This window comes from Sardina pilchardus, chromosome 12 (assembly GCF_963854185.1).
Source record: "Sardina pilchardus chromosome 12, fSarPil1.1, whole genome shotgun sequence".
In the NCBI taxonomy this organism is placed as follows: domain Eukaryota; kingdom Metazoa; phylum Chordata; class Actinopteri; order Clupeiformes; family Clupeidae; genus Sardina; species Sardina pilchardus.
This window is the reverse complement of record NC_085005.1, coordinates 13193728-13214325: the sequence shown is the minus strand read 5'-3', so window position 1 is coordinate 13214325 and position 20598 is coordinate 13193728. Positions and strand designations below refer to the sequence as shown.

Sequence of the window (20598 nt, the reverse complement as noted above, 5' to 3'; positions counted from 1 at the left end):
TCATCAATTAAAACCTGATCAGAGGCTTGGTCACTTGGTCTACTTTCAATTTGTGGTAATTGAGTAGCTCTATTTATAGGCTACTGGAAGAGCTGTGAGAGCAAGGTTTATTATACAGCTCTCTGGTTGTAGGCTACCACTTTATAGAAATGAGGCTTAAACCAAACAGAGTTGTTTTATTTTTGTGTCTTGTGCTCCTTTGTATTGGCCAAATATGTGGTATAAGCCTTGACCTAGTGCAAAGAGATGAGCTGCGTCATGAGAAAAGGTCCAAGAATATTCAGACTGGGACCATTACTTTCGGCACCGGCGATATTTCACTGGGTCGAAATCCGGAATATGAGAGCCGATATGTTGGAGAAAGCACTACAGACGATGGCTCCGAGAACATTCAAGCTGACGATCCACATCCAGGCCAGTTGGGTGGACAAAGCAAGATTGCTGACTTCAGGGTCTGGAGTCGTATGCGACCAGATTTAGTATGTACTGATGATTTCATGAAGTTCTCGGCCCAAGGCCCTGGGTGTTCTTCACTTCAGTTATACAGAGGTAAGAAAAGTGTATTTATTATTTTAAGTGTGCATGATAACTGACATTGGCCTAATTCAGCTGATTCTTTGCAACCCTTTCACATGAGGTGTTGGCAACAATATCTTGAGACCATACATTCTTTTCTCTTCTACTCCACAGGTGGCTTGCCTCTCTCACTAAGCCAGCTACCACAAGACTGTGGCTCCTCTGTGCAAAGGACTGCGGTGGGCCTCATGTTTCTTGCCCCTTTTGGTGGCTGTGATGTTATAAAACAGGTAGGCTATAGTTTTCATGCTATGTTAGCATGTAATCTAATCTAGGTCTAATTATGTATGTCATTTTTTTTATTTATGTTTTGTTTCTTAAAAATTGGTCTGAGTGGCAGTAGCATTAGCCCATAGAGATGCCATCAGTCACTATAGATGCTTTTTTATAAATGTCCTACCTTTGACCAGTCTATAATTACTTTGTCTTTAAGTGGAAATGTATATAGATTTAAGTCATTGGGGAGAAGCCTACTGAATTTATCCTGTTTTTGATTTCCCTTAATTAAGCAATTTCCGAATTGACACCTGCAAATAAAATGAAGATGCTTAAATCGTCCTTAATTACTCCCTAAATAGCAACAAAATAAAAGGAATTCCTGACTTGATACCTTAAATGTAAGATTAAGGGGTTTCGGACTCGCACCTTAAGATTAAGGCCCACTTAAAGTGGTTTTGATACATTTTAGGGGTAATTGAGATGGCACATGACTTTCATAGTGAATCGACAACAAAACCAAGAGAAGGCAAAGTTTAAAGAAGAGGATGTGTAACCTAATTGTAAAAGTAAGCCTGTTGCAGTAGTCCATGGTTTGCTTGTTAATGTATCTATTTTAACAGAAGGTGCTGCATAAAGTTTCCTTTGTTATACCAGGGAGTTTTAGCGTTGTTCGATTGCCCTCTTCATGCTTTTTTGTTGCCATGTTTCATGAATTGATTCAGTAGATTGAATGTACAATTAAGCCTTCTTGGGTTAAGTCCAATCAACACACCAGAGGGATGGAGGTGGTGTTTACTGAAGACAAAATAATTTAAGCAATTAATAAGTGTTTCAATTAATGTGGACTTGTTTCAGTTTTGTTGAGCTAGGTGTATGACTGCATTATTTTATACCTTCCAGGGAAATAACCACTTGCTGCAGATGTTGTGGCATGGCAATCCGGTAACCCTCTCCTGCCCTGTATCAAGCTCAGAGCAAGTCTCTCCAGTTGTATCTACTACTCTAGCTCCAGCTACACAAGCCCCTACTACAGCCGCCAAGCTTCCTCCTCAGAATCAACAGCAGCAACAGTGGATGCAGCCGTTCTTTGGAGGCTACTACCCAGTAATGCCGGTGACTCCCCCTGAAACTACTGTTGCACCAACTACAGAAGCACCTTCCACAGCTGCCAAGCTTCCTCCACAGAATCAACAGCAGCAACCGTGGATGCAGCCCTTCTTTGGAGGCTACTACCCAGTAATGCCAGTGACTCCCCCTGAAACTACTGTTGCACCAACTACAGAAGCACCAACTACAGAAGCACCTTCCACAGCTGCCAAGCTTCCTCCACAGAATCAACAGCAGCAACCGTGGATGCAGCCCTTCTTTGGAGGCTATAAACCAGTAATGCCAGTGAGTCCCCCTGAAACTACTGTTGCACCAACTACAGAAGCACCTTCCACAGCTGCCAAGCTTCCTCCACAGAATCAACAGCAGCAACCGTGGATGCAGCCCTTCTTTGGAGGCTACTACCCAGTAATGCCAGTGACTCCCCCTGAAACTACTGTTGCACCAACTACAGAAGCACCAACTACAGAAGCACGTTCCACAGCTGCCAAGCTTCCTCCACAGAATCAACAGCAGCAACCGTGGATGCAGCCCTTCTTTGGAGGCTACTACCCAGTAATGCCAGTGACTCCCCCTGAAACTACTGTTGCACCAACTACAGAAGCACCAACTACAGAAGCACCTTCCACAGCTGCCAAGCTTCCTCCACAGAATCAACAGCAGCAGCCATGGATGCAGCCCTTCTTTGGAGGCTACTACCCAGTAATGCCAGTGACTCCCCCTGAAACTACTGTTGCACCAACAACAGAAGCACCCACTACTGAAGACCCTTGCACAGAAGCCCCTTCCACAGCTGCCAAGCTTCCTCCACAGAATCTACAGCAGCAACAGTGGATGCATCACTACTTTGGCTATAAACCACTAATGCCAGTGACTCCCCCTGAAACTACTGTTGCACCAACTACAGAAGCACCTTCCACAGCTGCCAAGCTTCCTCCACAGAATCAACAGCAGCAACCGTGGATGCAGCCCTTCTTTGGAGGCTACAACCCTGTAATGCCTGTGACTCCCCCTGAAACTACTGTTGCACCAACTACAGAAGCACCTTCCACAGCTGCCAAGCTTCCTCCACAGAATCAACAGCAGCAACCGTGGATGCAGCCCTTCTTTGGAGGCTACTACCCAGTAATGCCAGTGACTCCCCCTGAAACTACTGTTGCACCAACTACAGAAGCACCAACTACAGAAGCACCTTCCACAGCTGCCAAGCTTCCTCCACAGAATCAACAGCAGCAACCGTGGATGCAGCCCTTCTTTGGAGGCTATAAACCAGTAATGCCAGTGAGTCCCCCTGAAACTACTGTTGCACCAACTACAGAAGCACCTTCCACAGCTGCCAAGCTTCCTCCACAGAATCAACAGCAGCAACCGTGGATGCAGCCCTTCTTTGGAGGCTACTACCCAGTAATGCCAGTGACTCCCCCTGAAACTACTGTTGCACCAACTACAGAAGCACCAACTACAGAAGCACCTTCCACAGCTGCCAAGCTTCCTCCACAGAATCAACAGCAGCAACCGTGGATGCAGCCCTTCTTTGGAGGCTATAAACCAGTAATGCCAGTGAGTCCCCCTGAAACTACTGTTGCACCAACTACAGAAGCACCTTCCACAGCTGCCAAGCTTCCTCCACAGAATCAACAGCAGCAACCGTGGATGCAGCCCTTCTTTGGAGGCTATAAACCAGTAATGCCAGTGAGTCCCCCTGAAACTACTGTTGCACCAACTACAGAAGCACCTTCCACAGCTGCCAAGTTTCCTCCACTGAATCAACAGCAGCAACTGTGGCTGCGTCACTACTTTGGAGGCACCCCTGTAATGCCTGGCTCTCCTTGAAACTACTCTTGCACAAACTACAGATATACAGAACTTTTATTTTCCATCTTGTAAGTCTGTTAATTCCTGTTATTTAATGCCTATATTAAAATATCTACTTGGGATTTAAGTTGTCTGAAGTAATTTGTTCCAGCTGCTTTTCCTGAATGGGTTTTACTTGAGACTTGTCATGATTAATGCCAAAACTGGAAGTTTCAAGCTCTAATGCCATATTGCTTGTGTGTGTGTGTGCACAACAATGGACATCAAATTTCAGTCCAAGTCCTTGTTTCTATTCAATGTGCCATGGGGGTAAGGTTTGAGAGTCTGTACTCATCAAAGTTCTTTAGCTCATTTCTCTTCAGAGTAAGATAAATGAATGGTCCACTAGTGATGACTGCAATGGATAATCAATTAAATACGTGTTTAACTTTGCTCTGTGTTATGAAAGGTTAGCATTTGCCCAAAACTTTCTTTACATAAAATGTTGACTTGTTTCCTAAAGAATAATAATTTGAAACTTCATTCTGACTAACCCTTGTAAGGTGTTTGGGTCTTTGGGACCTGTGTTCATTGAAATTATGCTATTTCTTCAGACTTCACACTAGCCTTGGATAATTTTCTATCAACATTAATTTTCAATGCCTGCTCCCAGTACACCCACTAACGCAACGATACAGGCAGTGGTGGACGAAATACACAAATCCTGTACTTGAGTGAAAGAGCTACACATGGGTAAATGTTACTCCCGTAGAAGTCCTCCTTTTACATTTCCACTTGAGTGGAACTACAAAAGTACTTTATCTGCCTTCAAATATACTTAACTATCAAAAGAAAGAGTCCTGACATTTGTTTGTATGTACTATTGTTGAAATGATTTGGCACAGCCAAAGGCATTCATTGAGCCTTTCTCCCTCATTCAAGGACAAAATCAACTAAGAATTGTTGTATGTAAAAAGAATTAAAAGCAAATTAATGTGATCTTAGATACTTCAAAGTAACCCGTTTTTGCTTTGTGGAATGCTTTACACTTTCGGACCAAATCAAGACGTCCCCTTTGTGTTTACAGTTTTTGCCCGTTGCTTGAACACATTTGGCAACTTCGCTGGCTGTGCCAACTCTACACACAAGTCAACATAACACAACACTTGGAAATATACCTTTCACATCTATGTCAAATTGAAAGCCTACTATCAGTACCTAAACCCCGCAATCAAAACCTAACAATCTTTTGTCAAAATGTAATACACTTGCATCATATGCATACACTTTCAGATCAGGAGGAACACACTAGTCTACTTTATATAAAACATATTTGAATACAATTTGCAAAAACTTTATATAAAACATTTTTGAGTTGGGGCTCTCAAAATAACTGATTAATTTAGATTGATTCATTTGAGATAAAATAATATAAAATAAAAAAAATAACGCAGATTAATCGATGACCTTTGACCCGGAGCCACTCTAGTCAGTAACCATTAGACATTAAAATGGGGAGACGAGAATGTGCTGCCTGGATCATTGATTGGAACATTTACTTTAAAAAAAAAATGGCCTGACGGTGTTAAAAAGAAAGTGTTGATTAAAACAAAGTCCTCTGCAATGTCTGCAGCACAGAATTTGCATATCACAAGAGTTCGTCAACTCTTAAGTACCACATTACTGCAAAGAAATAGTGTTGACATTGCGATTTTGCGATTACATTTTATATGCGATTAATTTAGATTAATTAATCACAGAGTATGTAATTAATTAGATTAAAAATATTAATCGATTGACAGCCCTAATTTGAATACATTTTGCAAAACACTGGGAAATATACTATTCACATCACCATTCACAATGGCAAAACTGAGGGTTTTTTGTAGATGGCTGATTGGTGTTTAGTTTTGCAAGTAACTACCTTCAAGTGTGTATTTGAGAGGTTGCAATTACCCGATGTGTTTTGTATTTTGAATACATGTGTTTAACAAATGGTACTCTGAGATTTCATTTTTGAACAAAGTGTCTAATGTATCTCATAGAGAGTATATGCAGGACCAAGTGTGTCGCATAAAGGAGTAAGTGTGTGTCAGAATTGCAACTAGAGTGCAAAGCAGCACTTTTGTTTAAGGTATAGGTACGTATATATGTGTATGTGAGATATGGCAACAAAACTTCAAGTTCTGTTACTTTAGTTTAAGCATGGGTCTAGTGTTCAAGCAATGGGCAAAAACTGTAATAGTGTCAGATTGTCTCTCACTGTATATCTGTCATTGTCATTTGCTCGAGGGCATCATGAGGCTAGTTATGGTAACATCAATATTGTGCAAAGAGGTCAACAGGTACGGTAAATCATGGATATAACAATAACTTGTGTTGGGCAACACCACTATTTAGAGCCTAGCTTACTTAATAGAAAGTACATGTGTATTTGGACAGTCTCTTTTTCCAAAAGAAACTTAAGCTGTACTTCAGCTGTTGCGGATTTGATATTTTGGCTTAAAAACTAAAAAAATTAAGCTTTTAGGGAATAACATAGTTCAATATGGAAAAAATGGTGGCATGTTCCCTTGAAGCAGTAGGGACCGTCTAGCATGCAGATCTTTTAAATCTACAGTAGACATACACATTCACACGCAGACACACCCAAACACACACCCCCACGCTCACGCAGATAGACTTCTAAATACACACACAGATATTCACAGACACACGCAAATACCCCCCCCCCCCCTCCCCACACACACACACACACACAAACACAAACACAAACACAAACACAAACACACACACACACACACACACACACACACACACACACACACACACACACACACACATACTGGCACTCAAGTACACACACACATACACATACATTCACAAATGCACAGGGACTAAAAGTCCTCTGCATTAAGTAAGCCCAGTTTGACTATTGAGAGATCCTATAAGGCGCCTATAGTTATTCATAAAGGGTCTGAAGAACATCAGATCAAACATAAACATGTAGCTTATGCTCTGTCACAAAGATATTACTGAGACTGCTTGTCCACTTAGCCTAATTGATGTACATGTAGCCTTGCTAAAACCGCTGGACCTGTTCAGCTGTTAATGAAATTAAAGAGTTAGCCAAGAGCCCTATTCCTGGGTTTCATCAGGCCCCTTCCCACAGGTGTGTTAATCAAGCACCATACAGTCTGCATAGACCTCTGAAGTTAGCCTACAAAAAGGATCCTTCTTTGCCTTCAAAGATGCCGTCTATGCCCATATAAGGAGATCCGGGAGTTAATTGAAGCTAACTGCCTATTGCAAGTTGCATTTTAAGTTAGCTCTGGGGTAGCAAAGATCAAAGTGTGCCGTCTTCACCTACCGAAGATCACCATATCCACTAGTTGGCAGTGGACAAAACTGTGTAGCGAAAAATGTCTGCATTTCCAATGTCATCATCCCCGCTAGAGTTTAACAGGTGCGATAATTGAAAATCCCCATGTTATTTTCCCATAGAAAAAATCTTAAGATACCGGATCTCCTTATTTGGGCAAAGATGGTGGCTTTTTTGTAGGCGAACTTCAGAGGTCTATAGCAGGCCTAGACTATTTAAGTGTTCAGCTGCATCATCAATTAAAACCTGATCAGAGGCTTGGTCACTTGGTCTACTTTCAATTTGTGGTAATTGAGTAGCTCTATTTATAGGCTACTGGAAGAGCTGTGAGAGCAAGGTTTATTATACAGCTCTCTGGTTGTAGGCTACCACTTTTATAGAAATGAGGCTTAAACCAAACAGAGTTGTTTTATTTTTGTGTCTTGTGCTCCTTTGTATTGGCCAAATATGTGGTATAAGCCTTGACCTAGTGCAAAGAGATGAGCTGCGTCATGAGAAAAGGTCCAAGAATATTCAGACTGGGACCATTACTTTCGGCACCGGCGATATTTCACTGGGTCGAAATCCGGAATATGAGAGCCGATATGTTGGAGAAAGCACTACAGACGATGGCTCCGAGAACATTCAAGCTGACGATCCACATCCAGGCCAGTTGGGTGGACAAAGCAAGATTGCTGACTTCAGGGTCTGGAGTCGTATGCGACCAGATTTAGTATGTACTGATGATTTCATGAAGTTCTCGGCACAAGGCCCTGGGTGTTCTTCACTTCAGTTATACAGAGGTAAGAAAAGTGTATTTATTATTTTAAGTGTAGATGATAACTGACATTGGCCTAATTCAGCTGATTCTTTGCAACCCTTTCACATGAGGTGTTGGCAACAATATCTTGAGACCATACATTCTTTTCTCTTCTACTCCACAGGTGGCTTGCCTCTCTCACTAAGCCAGCTACCACAAGACTGTGGCTCCTCTGTGCAAAGGACTGCGGTGGGCCTCATGTTTCTTGCCCCTTTTGGTGGCTGTGATGTTATAAAACAGGTAGGCTATAGTTTTCATGCTATGTTAGCATGTAATCTAATCTAAATCTAATTATGTATGTCATTTTTTTTATTTATGTTTTGTTTCTTAAAAATTGGTCTGAGTGGCAGTAGCATTAGCCCATAGAGATGCCATCAGTCACTATAGATGCTTTTTTATAAATGTCCTACCTTTGACCAGTCTATAATTACTTTGTCTTTAAGTGGAAATGTATATAGATTTAAGTCATTGGGGAGAAGCCTACTGAATTTATCCTGTTTTTGATTTCCCTTAATTAAGCAATTTCCGAATTGACACCTGCAAATAAAATGAAGATGCTTAAATCGTCCTTAATTACTCCCTAAATAGCAACAAAATAAAAGGAATTCCTGACTTGATACCTTAAATGTAAGATTAAGGGGTTTCGGACTCGCACCTTAAGATTAAGGCCCACTTAAAGTGGTTTTGATACATTTTAGGGGTAATTGAGATGGCACATGACTTTCATAGTGAATCGACAACAAAACCAAGAGAAGGCAAAGTTTAAAGAAGAGGATGTGTAACCTAATTGTAAAAGTAAGCCTGTTGCAGTAGTCCATGGTTTGCTTGTTAATGTATCTATTTTAACAGAAGGTGCTGCATAAAGTTTCCTTTGTTATACCAGGGAGTTTTAGCGTTGTTCGATTGCCCTCTTCATGCTTTTTTGTTGCCATGTTTCATGAATTGATTCAGTAGATTGAATGTACAATTAAGCCTTCTTGGGTTAAGTCCAATCAACACACCAGAGGGATGGAGGTGGTGTTTACTGAAGACAAAATAATTTAAGCAATTAATAAGTGTTTCAATTAATGTGGACTTGTTTCAGTTTTGTTGAGCTAGGTGTATGACTGCATTATTTTATACCTTCCAGGGAAATAACCACTTGCTGCAGATGTTGTGGCATGGCAATCCGGTAACCCTCTCCTGCCCTGTATCAAGCTCAGAGCAAGTCTCTCCAGTTGTATCTACTACTCTAGCTCCAGCTACACAAGCCCCTACTACAGCCGCCAAGCTTCCTCCTCAGAATCAACAGCAGCAACAGTGGATGCAGCCCTTTTTTGGAGGCTACTACCCAGTAATGCCAGTGACTCCCCCTGAAACTACTGTTGCACCAACTACAGAAGCACCAACTACAGAAGCACCTTCCACAGCTGCCAAGCTTCCTTCACAGAATCAACAGCAGCAACCGTGGATGCAGCCCTTCTTTGGAGGCTACTACCCAGTAATGCCAGTGACTCCCCCTGAAACTACTGTTGCACCAACTACAGAAGCACCAACTACAGAAGCAACTTCCACAGCTGCCAAGCTTCCTCCACAGAATCAACAGCAGCAACCGTGGATGCAGCCCTTCTTTGGAGGCTATAAACCAGTAATGCCAGTGACTCCCCCTGAAACTACTGCTGCACCAACCACAGAAGCACCATCCACAGCTGCCAAGCTTCCTCCACAGAATCAACAGCAGCAACCGTGGATGCAGCCGTTCTTTGGAGGCTACTACCCAGTAATGCCAGTGACTCCCCCTGAAACTACTGTTGCACAAACTACTGTTGCACCAACTACAGAAGCACCTTCCACAGCTGCCAAGCTTCCTCCACAGAATCAACAGCAGCAACCGTGGATGCAGCCCTTCTTTGGAGGCTATAAACCAGTAATGCCAGTGACTCCCCCTGAAACTACTGTTGCACCAACTACAGAAGCACCTTCTACAGCTGCCAAGCTTCCTCCACAGAATCAACCGTGGATGCAGCCGTTCTTTGGAGGCTATAAACCAGTAATGCCAGTGACTCCCCCTGAAACTACTGCTGCACCAACCACAGAAGCACCTTCCACAGCTGCCAAGCTTCCTCCACAGAATCAACAGCAGCAACCGTGGATGCAGCCGTTCTTTGGAGGCTACTACCCAGTAATGCCAGTGACTCCCCCTGAAACTACTGTTGCACCAACTACAGAAGCACCAACTACAGAAGCACCTTCCACAGCTGCCAAGCTTCCTTCACAGAATCAACAGCAGCAACCGTGGATGCAGCCCTTCTTTGGAGGCTACTACCCAGTAATGCCAGTGACTCCCCCTGAAACTACTGTTGCACCAACTACAGAAGCACCAACTACAGAAGCAACTTCCACAGCTGCCAAGCTTCCTCCACAGAATCAACAGCAGCAACCGTGGATGCAGCCCTTCTTTGGAGGCTATAAACCAGTAATACCAGTGACTCCCCCTGAAACTACTGCTGCACCAACCACAGAAGCACCTTCCACAGCTGCCAAGCTTCCTCCACAGAATCAACAGCAGCAACCGTGGATGCAGCCGTTCTTTGGAGGCTACTACCCAGTAATGCCAGTGACTCCCCCTGAAACTACTGTTGCACCAACTACAGAAGCACCTTCCACAGCTGCCAAGCTTCCTCCACAGAATCAACAGCAGCAACCGTGGATGCAGCCCTTCTTTGGAGGCTATAAACCAGTAATGCCAGTGACTCCCCCTGAAACTACTGTTGCACCAACTACAGAAGCACCTTCTACAGCTGCCAAGCTTCCTCCACAGAATCAACCGTGGATGCAGCCGTTCTTTGGAGGCTATAAACCAGTAATGCCAGTGACTCCCCCTGAAACTACTGCTGCACCAACCACAGAAGCACCTTCCACAGCTGCCAAGCTTCCTCCACAGAATCAACAGCAGCAACCGTGGATGCAGCCGTTCTTTGGAGGCTACTACCCAGTAATGCCAGTGACTCCCTCTGAAACTACTGTTGCACCAACTACAGAAGCACCTTCCACAGCTGCCAAGCTTCCTCCACAGAATCAACAGCAGCAACCGTGGATGCAGCCCTTCTTTGGAGGCTACTACCCAGTAATGCCAGTGAGTCCCCCTGAAACTACTGTTGCACCAACTACAGAAGCACCTTCCACAGCTGCCAAGTTTCCTCCACTGAATCAACAGCAGCAACTGTGGCTGCGTCACTACTTTGGAGGCACCCCTGTAATGCCTGGCTCTCCTTGAAACTACTCTTGCACAAACTACAGATATACAGAACTTTTATTTTCCATCTTGTAAGTCTCTTAATTCCTGTTATTTAATGCCTATATTAAAATATCTACATGGGATTTAAGTTGTCTGAAGTAATTTGTTCAAGCTGCTTTTCCTGAATGGGTTTTACTTGAGACTTGTCATGATTAATGCCAAAACTGGAAGTTTCAAGCTCTAATGTCATATTGCTTGTGTGTGTGCACAACAATGGACATCAAAATTCAGTCTAAGTCCTTGTTTCTATTCAATGTGCCATGGGGGTAAGGTTTTTGAGAGTCTGTACTCTGTACTCATCAAAGTTCTTTAGCTCATTTCTCTTCAGAGTAAAATAAATGGATGGTCCACTAGTGATGACTGCAATGGATAATCAATTAAATACGTGTTTAACTTTGCTCTGTGTTATGAAAGGTTAGCATTTGCCCAAAACTTTCTTTACATAAAATGTTGACTTGTTTCCTAAAGAATAATAATTTGAAAATTCATACTGACTAACCCTTGTAAGGTGTGTGGGTCTGTGGGACCTGTGTTCAGTGAAATTATGCTATTTCTTCAGACTTCACACTAGCCTTGGATCATTTTCTATGAACATTAATTTTCAATGCCTGCTCCCAGTACACCCACTAACGCAACGATACAGGCAGTGGTGGACGAAGTACACAATCCTGTACTTGAGTGAAAGAGATACACATGGGTAAATGTTACTCCCGTAAAAGTAGAAGTCCTCCTTTTACATTTTCACTTTAGTGGAACTACAAAAGTACTGTACTTGCCTTCAAATATAATTTATCAAAAGTAAGAGTCCTGACATTTGTTTGCATTTACTATTGCTGAAATGATTCGGCACAGCCAAAGGCATTCTTTGAGCCTTTCTCCCTCATTCAAGGACAAAATCAACTAAGCATTGTTGTATGTAAAAAGAACTAAAAGCAAATGAATGTAATCTTAGATACTTCAAAGTAACCCGTTTTTGCTTTGTGGAATGCTTTACACTTTCGGACCAAATCAAGACGTCCCCTTTGTTTTTACAGTTTTTGCCCGTTGCTTGAACACATTTGGCAACTTTGCTCACTGTGCCAACTCTACACACAAGAAAACATAACACAACACTTGGAAATATACCTTTCACATCTATGTGATATTGAAACTCTACTATCAGTACCTAAACTCTGCGATCAAAACCTAACAATCCTTTGTCAAAATGTAATACACTTGCATCATATGCATACACTTTCAGATCAGGAGAAATACACTAGTCTACTTGATATAAAACATATTTGAATACATTTTGCAAAAACTTTATATAAAACATATTTGAATTAGGGCCGTCAAAATAAATGATTCATTTAGATCGATCAATTTGAGATAAAATAACTGATTAAAAAAATGTACGCAGATTAATCGATGACCTTTGACCCGGAGCCATTCTAGTCAGTAACCATTAGACCGTAAAATGGGACGAGAATGTGCTGCCTGGATTATTGATTGGAACATTTACTTTAAAAACTTAAAAAAAAAAAAAAAATAGCCTGACGGTGTTAAAAAGAAAGTGTTGATTAAAACAAAGTCCTCTGCGATGTTTGCAGCATTAAAAATGCAGCCGATTAAAAATGTTAATCGATTGACAGCCCTAATTTGAATACATTTGGCAAAACACTGGGAAATATACTATTCACATCACCATTCACAATGGCAAAACTGAGCGTTTTTTGTAGATGGCTGATTGGTGTTCAGTTTTGCAAGTAACTACCTTCAAGTGTGTATTCGAGAGGTTGCAATTACCCGATGTGTTTTGTATTTTGGATACATGTGTTTAACAAATGGTACTCTGAGATTTCATTTTTGTACAAAGTGTCTTATGTATGACATAGAGAGTAGTATGCAGGACCAAGTGTGTCACATAAAGGAGTAAGTGTGTTGCAGAATTGCAACTAGAGTGCAAAGCAGCACTTTTTTTTAAGGTATAGGGACGTATATATGGTTGAGATATGGCAAAAATGGTGGCATGTTCCTTTGAAGCAGTAGGGACCTTCTAGCATGCAGATCTGTTAAATCTACAGTACACACACACATTCACACGCAGACACACCCAAACACACACCCCCACGCTCACGCAGAGAGACTTCTAAATACACACACAGATATTCAAACACACCACACACCCCCCCCCCACACACACACACACAAACACAAACACAAACACAAACACAAACACACACACACACACACAGACATTCACAAATGCACAGGGACTAAAAGTCCTCTGCATAAAGTAAGCCCGGTTTGACTATTGAGAGATCCTATAAGGCGCCTACAGTTATTCATAAAGGGTCTGAAGAACATCAGATCAAACATAAAAATGTAACTTATGCTCTGTCACAAAGAAATTACTGAGACTGCTTGTCCACTTAGCCTAATTGATGTACATGTAGCCTTGCTAAAACCGCTGGACCTGTTCAGCTGTTAATGAAATTAAAGAGTTGGCCCAGAGCCCTATTCCTGGGTTTCATCAGGCCCCTTCCCACAGGTGTGTTAATCAAGCACCACACAGTCTGCATAGACCTCTGAAGTTAGCCTACAAAAAGGATCCTTCTTTGCCTTCAAAGCTGCCATCTATGCCCATATAAGGATATCCGGGAGTTAATTGAAGCTAACTGCCTATGGCAAGTTGCATTATAAGTTAGCTCTGGGGTAGGAAAGATCAAAGAGTACCGTCTTCACCTACCGAAGATCACAATATCCACTAGATGGCAGTCGACAAAACTGTGTGGCGAAAAACGTCTGCATTTCCAATAGACCTCTGAAGTTCGCCTACAAAAAGGATCCAAAGCTGCCATCTTTGCCCATATAAGGAGATCCGGGAGTTAATTGAAGCTAACTGCCTATGGCAAGTTGCATGGTAAGTTAGCTCTGGGGTAGCAAAGATCAAAGTGTGCCGTCTTCACCTACCGAAGATCACAGTATCCACTAGACGGCAGTGGACAAAACTGTGTAGTGAAAAACGTCTGCATTTCCAATGTCACCATCCCCGCGAGAGTTTAACAGGTGCGATAATTGAAAATCCCCATGTTATTTTCCCATAGAAAAAAATCTCAAGATACCGGATCTCCTTATTTGGGCAAAGATGGTGGCTTTTTTGTAGGTGAACTTCAGAGGTCTATAGCAGGCCTAGACTATTTAAGTGTTCAGCTGCATCATCAATTAAAACCTGATCAGAGGCTTGGTCACTACTTTCAATTTGTGGTAATTGAGTAGCTCTATTTATAGGCTACTGGAAGAGCTGTGAGAGCAAGTTTTATTATACAGCTCTGGTTGTAGGCTACCACTTTTATAGAAATGAGGCTTAAACCAAACAGAGTTGTTTTATTTTTGTGTCTTGTGCTCCTTTGTATTGGCCAAATATGTGGTACAAGCCTTGACCTAGTGCAAAGAGATGAGCTGCGTCATGAGAAAAGGTCCAAGAATATTCAGACTGGGACCATTACTTTTGGCACCGGCGATATTTCACTGGGTCGAAATCCGGAACATGAGAGCCAATATGTTGAAGAAAGCACTAGAGACGATGGTTCCGTGAATATTCAAGCTGACCATCCACATCCAGGCCTGTTGCGTAGACAAAGCAAAATTGCTGACTTCAGGGCCTGGAGTCGTATGCGACCAGATTTAGTATGTACTGATGACTTAATGAAGTTCTCAGCACAAGGCCCTGGGTGTTCTTCACTCCAGTTAAACAAAGGTAAGAAACGTATTCAGTGTACATGATAACCTGAGTAGCCTAATTCAGCTGATTCCTTGCAACCCTTTCACTTGTGGTGTTGGCAACAATAACTTGAGACCCTGACCAGACATTCTTTTCTCTTCTACTCCACAGGTGGCTTGCCTCTCTCACTAAGCCAGCTACCACAAGACTGTGGCTCCTCTGTGCAAAGGACTGCAGTGGGCCTTAAGTTGCTTGCCCCTTTTGATGGCTGTGATGTTATAGAACAGGTAGCTACATGGTTTTCCAGTTCCATCAGGATGTTTTATAATTTTATTTTAAAATTGCCATTTTAATCAAGAAAGTGAGTGCACATTCATACTGACCTGAATTTGAAGTTTAAACCAAAGTCTTGCAGTCACTTGAGCGTAACTAATTTGTAAAAGTAGACCTGTTAAAATAATCCTTCGGTTGCTTGTTAATGAGCTATTTTAATAGAAGGTATTGCTAAGTAAAGTTACCTTTTACTATACCAGTAAGTTTTTAGCATTGTCTGCATGGAGCAAAGTCGTTTAAAAAGTAGTCTCTTGCTGTAGGCTATCCTGTTTCAGTATTTTTCTGTTGCGCTTTTCAGGCTTGTTGGCATACATTTCATGAATGATTTCAGTAGCTTGAATGTACAGTTAAGCTTTCTTGGGTGAAGACCAGTGAATTCACCAGAGGGCTGGAGGCTAATGGGTGTATATGGTAACTATTTCAATATGATTTGGTCCCTTGCTAACGGATATGTGAGTGGCCATAGTGGTTCTAAGGCTCTTCAACCAGAAGTGTTCCTGAAGTTGAGCAAAAGGTCCACATTCATTGAAATGCTAAATTGCTTGGGGTCATGTTTCAGGTTTGTCGAACTAGGTGTATGACTGCATTATTTTAAACCTTCTTCCAGGGCAATAACCACTTGCTGCAGATGTTGTGGCGTGGCAATCCAGTAACCCTCTCCTGCCCTCTATCAAGCTCAGACCAAGTCTCTCCAGTTGTATCTACTACTCCAGCTGCCAAGATTCCTTCACTGCTTCAACAGTGGAAGCAGCCCATCTTTGGAGGATTCTACCCTGTAATGCCCCCTCCAACTACAGAAGCACCTTCCACAGCTGCTAAGCCTCCTCCACAGAATCAGTGGATGCAGCCGATTTTTGGAGGCTACTATCCTGTAATGCCGGTGACTCCCCCTCCTACTGTTGCACCAACTACAGAAGCTGCCGAGCTTCCTCCACTGAGTCAACAGTGGAAGCAGCCCATCTTTGGAGGATTCTTCCCTGTAATGCCTCCTCCAGCTACTGTTGCACCAACTACAGAAGCACCCTCCACAGCTGCTAAGCTTCCTCCACAGAATCAGTGGATTCAGCCCATTTTTGGTGGCTACTACTCTGCAATGCCTGTGACTACCCCCCCAGCTACAGAAGCACCCCCCACAGCTGCTAAGCTACCTCCACAGAATCAGTGGATTCAGCCTATTTTTGGAGGCTACTACCCTGTAATGCCTGAGACTCCCCCTCCAGCTACAGAAGCACCCTGCAAAGCTGCTAAGCTTCCTCCACAGAAAAAGTGGATCCATCACTACTTTGGAGGCTACAACCCTGTAATGCCTGAGACTCCCCCTCCAGCTACGGTTGCACCAACTACAGAGGCTACTGCCCTTCCTCCACAGATTCAGTGGATGCAGCCCATTTTTGGAGGCTACAACCCTGTAATGCCTGTGGCTCCCCCTCCATCTACAGAAGCACCCCCCACAGCTGCCAAGCCTTTCCCACAGAATCAGTGGCTGCAGCCCATTTTTGGAGGCTACAACCCTGTAATGCCTGAGACTCCCCCTCCAGCCACAGAAGCACCCCCCACAGCTGCCAAGCCTTTCCCACAGAATCAGTGGCTGCAGCCCATCTTTGGAGGTTACAACCCTGTAATGCCTGTGACTCTCTCTCCAGCTTCAGAAGCACCCCCCACAGTTGCTGCCATTCCTCCACAGAGTCAGTGGCTGCAGCCCATCTTTGGAGGTTACAACCCTGTAATGCCTGTGGCTCCCCCTCCAGCTACAGAAGCACCCCCCACAGCTGCCAAGCCTTTTCCACAGAATCAGTGGATGCAGCCCATCATTAAAGGCTACTATCCTGTAATGCCTGTGACTCTCCCTCCAGCTACTGTTGCACCAACTACAGAAGCTGCCGAGCTTCCTCCACAGTACCAACAGTGGGTGCAGCCTGTCTTTGGAAGCCACTATGGTTTTTCTCATGGTCAGTGAACACTCCCTCAAACTACTACTTCAACTACAGAAGGATCTTCTACAGCTGCCAAGCTTCCATACAATCAATGAACTACTTAGTTATGAATTACAAGTAACGTCAGTAGCTTTTTCAACAGCACCCCCAAAATGGTAGATTAAGGCTACTCCATGCCTTAGTATTTTCAATCTCCTGTGTCTCTTTATTCCAATAGGTGTCATTTCATGCATATATTTAAAAAAAATGTACTTGGAGTTTAAGTTGTCTGAGGTAATTTGTTCAATCTGCTTTTTGAGTTCTCATAATTTAGTCAAAGTTCTACCATATTGCTTTTGTGTGTGCACAATAGAGATCAAGGTTTTAAAACATATAAGTCTTTGTTTCTACTCAATGTCACAGGTGGGAGGGAAAGGGTTTTGGTAGTCTGTACATATCCTTCAAATTCTGTTTGGCTGAATTTCTCTTCGGAGTTAAAAAAAAACAAAACAGATGGTCTGTTAAAGGTAGGGATCGGAGCGGTGTGAGGTTAGATGGAATCAGCACTCAGATAGGAAGGATTGTAGGAGATGGGTTTTTTATTTCCCCCAAATAAGGCCCAAGGGGCATAAAGGATTACGAAAATTGTAACAAAAATATTAAATAACAAAAATACTTTAGATAAACAAAATAAATAGACTTAGTAGCCCAAACAATAAATTCAATAAATGTAAAAAGTATCGGGTGCCTACAGACCAATTGCACTAGTCCAAGTAACACCACATTGGAGAGAATCTCAAGACTTACGTCTTCTCATTAGCTACTCTCCCGTCCAAATGAACTCACAGGTTTTAAATGCCATTGCGCACACCCCTCTAATTGGATCATTTCAATATAACGCAGCAAGGGTGCTTACCGTTAACAAAATATAAATCAGCTTTGAACAGCCCAAAATATACCTCTAAGAAACTAGAAAATTAATAAAATACATTTGCTGGAGTTTGGCATAGCCAAACTAAACAAACCTGCAAAACTGTATATAATTAGTCTACCTTATAAATTACGTTGGAAGTAACACGGTTTCTTTAGACAAACAAGACGCGGCATTCACTCATACACAAACAGATTGAAGACGCGACAATGGACACCGATAAGACAAACACGTAACGAATTCATAATGACTTGACATTTCCTTGAAAATAAACGGAACATTTATATGACAAGACTCGTGGTTATTTCAGCGGACGTAATGTGATTGAATGGTGAATGTTTTAAACTGTTGGGAGTTGTGATGGTGGATGTTTGCAAACTTGCTACGACAGTTACTCTGGCGGAAAACATGATGAATTGAATCCACATATCCACTAAAACTGTCTGTGAGACTGAAAACTAATTACATTCACATTCTTCTTCACATTCTGTGGATGTGCGTGTATCTGTGTGTGTTTGTGTGTATGTGAGTGTGTGAGTGTAACACTATCATTCTTATCCAGCAACCCTTCACTCAATAGCATCATCTGCAGGCCGATGGATGTACAGTCACTAAATGTACACGAATGCATTTATTTCATAGCCCCCCATTGATGAAATTCCACAAAACTTGGTATACTTTCAGAGGATGTCAGGTTAATCATAGACATGAAATATGGTGCAGTCCATAACATTTAATCTGAAGAGATTAGGGGCGATTAAAGCAATACAATATTGCATTTTCATTTTTTAACATGGGGGTGCAAATCACAAATGACTGGTTATAAACTCAGTTGATGCAGGGTTTTGAGACCAACACACCATAATCATTTGTCATCCTCGGTGCCACGGTTCAGGTAGTTATTTAGGAAAAATTGCATTTTTTGGGCTTTAGGGGGGCCCCCCGGTCACAAAAGGATTTTTTTCCGAAAAGTCTACTCGGGCTACATGCCTACCGAGTTTCATGTTCCTCGGTGTTACGGTTTTCCGGGAGTCGTTGACCAAAAATTCAGTAGATGACGGAAGAAAAAAAATGTAAATGAGCAAAGACCGCTCTCAAAGTAGGCTAAATGGTCTAATACCGCTGGTCTAAGACCGCCGTATTTGCAGTTTAGTAGGCCTATTTTGGTGTGCTTTTTATGCTGGATGTTGTGCCTACTGATAACTGAACTTAACCGTCTTAAACGTGGATTCTTCTGATGTAAGCATTACAGACTTTGTCTGTAGATGATGTTTACAGTAGTCTTTTACTGTATTTCACAGTTATTATTACCATGTTATCTATGTAGCCTACATTCCTAAAATGCAGTGAACGCAAATATTCTAAATGTCCTATTTCTAACGTCCCCGTCACACAGATCAGTCTAAAAAAGCCTGTCTGGCGTGTGTGTATCACTGCAATTCTCAATCATGCCACTAGATGGAGGTACAATTCCATGCATACAGGCTGTATACCCCACTATTCACATTGTTTTTCTTTGTATTGTGTCTGAAGACATTTCAAGACAGTGAGGGAGCAAGCAGACAGACAGACAGCTGAGAGCTCAGGTAGGCTACAAGAGTGGCTGTGAGGGAAGGTGGACAGGCAGAGAGACAGACTGCTAGCTTGTGAGGTGCATGGTGGGGTGTGTTTGCTTAGGAGCAGACAGATGGACAATTCATATGATCAGCTACAGTCTGTGTACATGTGAAGTTCCTAACGTAAAAATAAAGTTCTTTGAATTTGAATTTGAATTTGAATGGACAGCTAAGCCGTTATAGGAGTGGGGTGAAAACATGCCTTTATAACAGGCAAATATTTCAGCAATATGACACGAATGGGAGTGGTCAAGGATATCGCCACGGTTTTCAATTCGGCTGTAAGTATGAGGGAACATCAGAGGAGTCATCGGCGATCACTCGGTGTCGAGTATGATGGTCCTCCTGCTCCTGGGGGGTCTTTTTTGTGGATCTTCAGATGGCTGAAGAGGCCAATTCTGGAGCCACAAACTTTGCTGCAGTGTGGGCATGGCTATGAGGTACTGGATGTAGGGTGTGGAAGGGCCTGTTTGGTGGTGACTTTCTCCTTTCTTTGCTGTCGCTTGATTTGAGCAGCCTGTAGGAGATTGTCCTCATGTAGAGTGGCACCTGTGTGTAGACTGTTTCCCCATGTGGTTCTTTGCCCAGCTAAATCTTCCCAGTTGGATATGTTGATATGGAATTTCTTCAGGTTGTTTCTGATGTTGTCCTTGTAGCGCTTTTTCTGTCCTCCAGGTGCGCGCTTGCCAGCAGAGAGCTCAGAGTAGAGGACCTGCTTTGGGAGACGTGTGTCAGGCATGCGTATTACATGGCCTGTCCATCTCAGCTGATGCTTCATGATGGTGGTGGTGATACTATCAGTATTTGCCTCCTCAAGTATGCTGACGTTTGTCCGCCTCTCTTCCCAACTGATATGTAAGATCTACGTAGGCACCTTTGGTGGTAGGATTCCAGTGCTCTTAAATGTCGTCTGTAGGTGGTCCAGGTCTCTGCTCCATATAGAAGTGT

The 20598-nt window shown here is 42.6% G+C and overlaps 4 protein-coding genes across 4 annotated transcripts; all 4 read left to right on the top strand.

The window, feature by feature from the left end:
• The first annotated feature begins 106 nt into the window (after window positions 1–106).
• LOC134098367 (uncharacterized) lies at window positions 107–2461 on the top strand. The gene is made up of 4 exons (XM_062551398.1): window positions 107–549; window positions 691–806; window positions 1696–2340; window positions 2447–2461. The coding sequence occupies exons 1-4, from the start codon at window positions 150–152 to the stop codon at window positions 2459–2461; spliced, it is 1176 nt and encodes a 391-aa protein (XP_062407382.1). The 5' UTR covers window positions 107–149.
• Window positions 2442–3839, top strand: LOC134098051 (mucin-7-like). Its single transcript, XM_062551000.1, has 2 exons — window positions 2442–3373; window positions 3638–3839. The coding sequence occupies exons 1-2, from the start codon at window positions 2461–2463 to the stop codon at window positions 3733–3735; spliced, it is 1011 nt and encodes a 336-aa protein (XP_062406984.1). The 5' UTR covers window positions 2442–2460; the 3' UTR covers window positions 3736–3839.
• Window positions 3840–7342: 3503 nt separating this feature from the next.
• Window positions 7343–10189, top strand: LOC134098365 (uncharacterized). Its single transcript, XM_062551397.1, has 4 exons — window positions 7343–7860; window positions 8002–8117; window positions 9007–9357; window positions 10085–10189. Exons 1-4 carry the CDS (start codon window positions 7461–7463, stop codon window positions 10187–10189), a joined length of 972 nt encoding a protein of 323 aa, XP_062407381.1. The 5' UTR covers window positions 7343–7460.
• A 4201-nt stretch (window positions 10190–14390) lies between these two features.
• LOC134098486 (uncharacterized) lies at window positions 14391–18253 on the top strand. The gene is made up of 3 exons (XM_062551536.1): window positions 14391–14893; window positions 15029–15144; window positions 15798–18253. Exons 1-3 carry the CDS (start codon window positions 14494–14496, stop codon window positions 17145–17147), a joined length of 1866 nt encoding a protein of 621 aa, XP_062407520.1. The 5' UTR covers window positions 14391–14493; the 3' UTR covers window positions 17148–18253.
• The last annotated feature ends 2345 nt before the right edge of the window (window positions 18254–20598 follow it).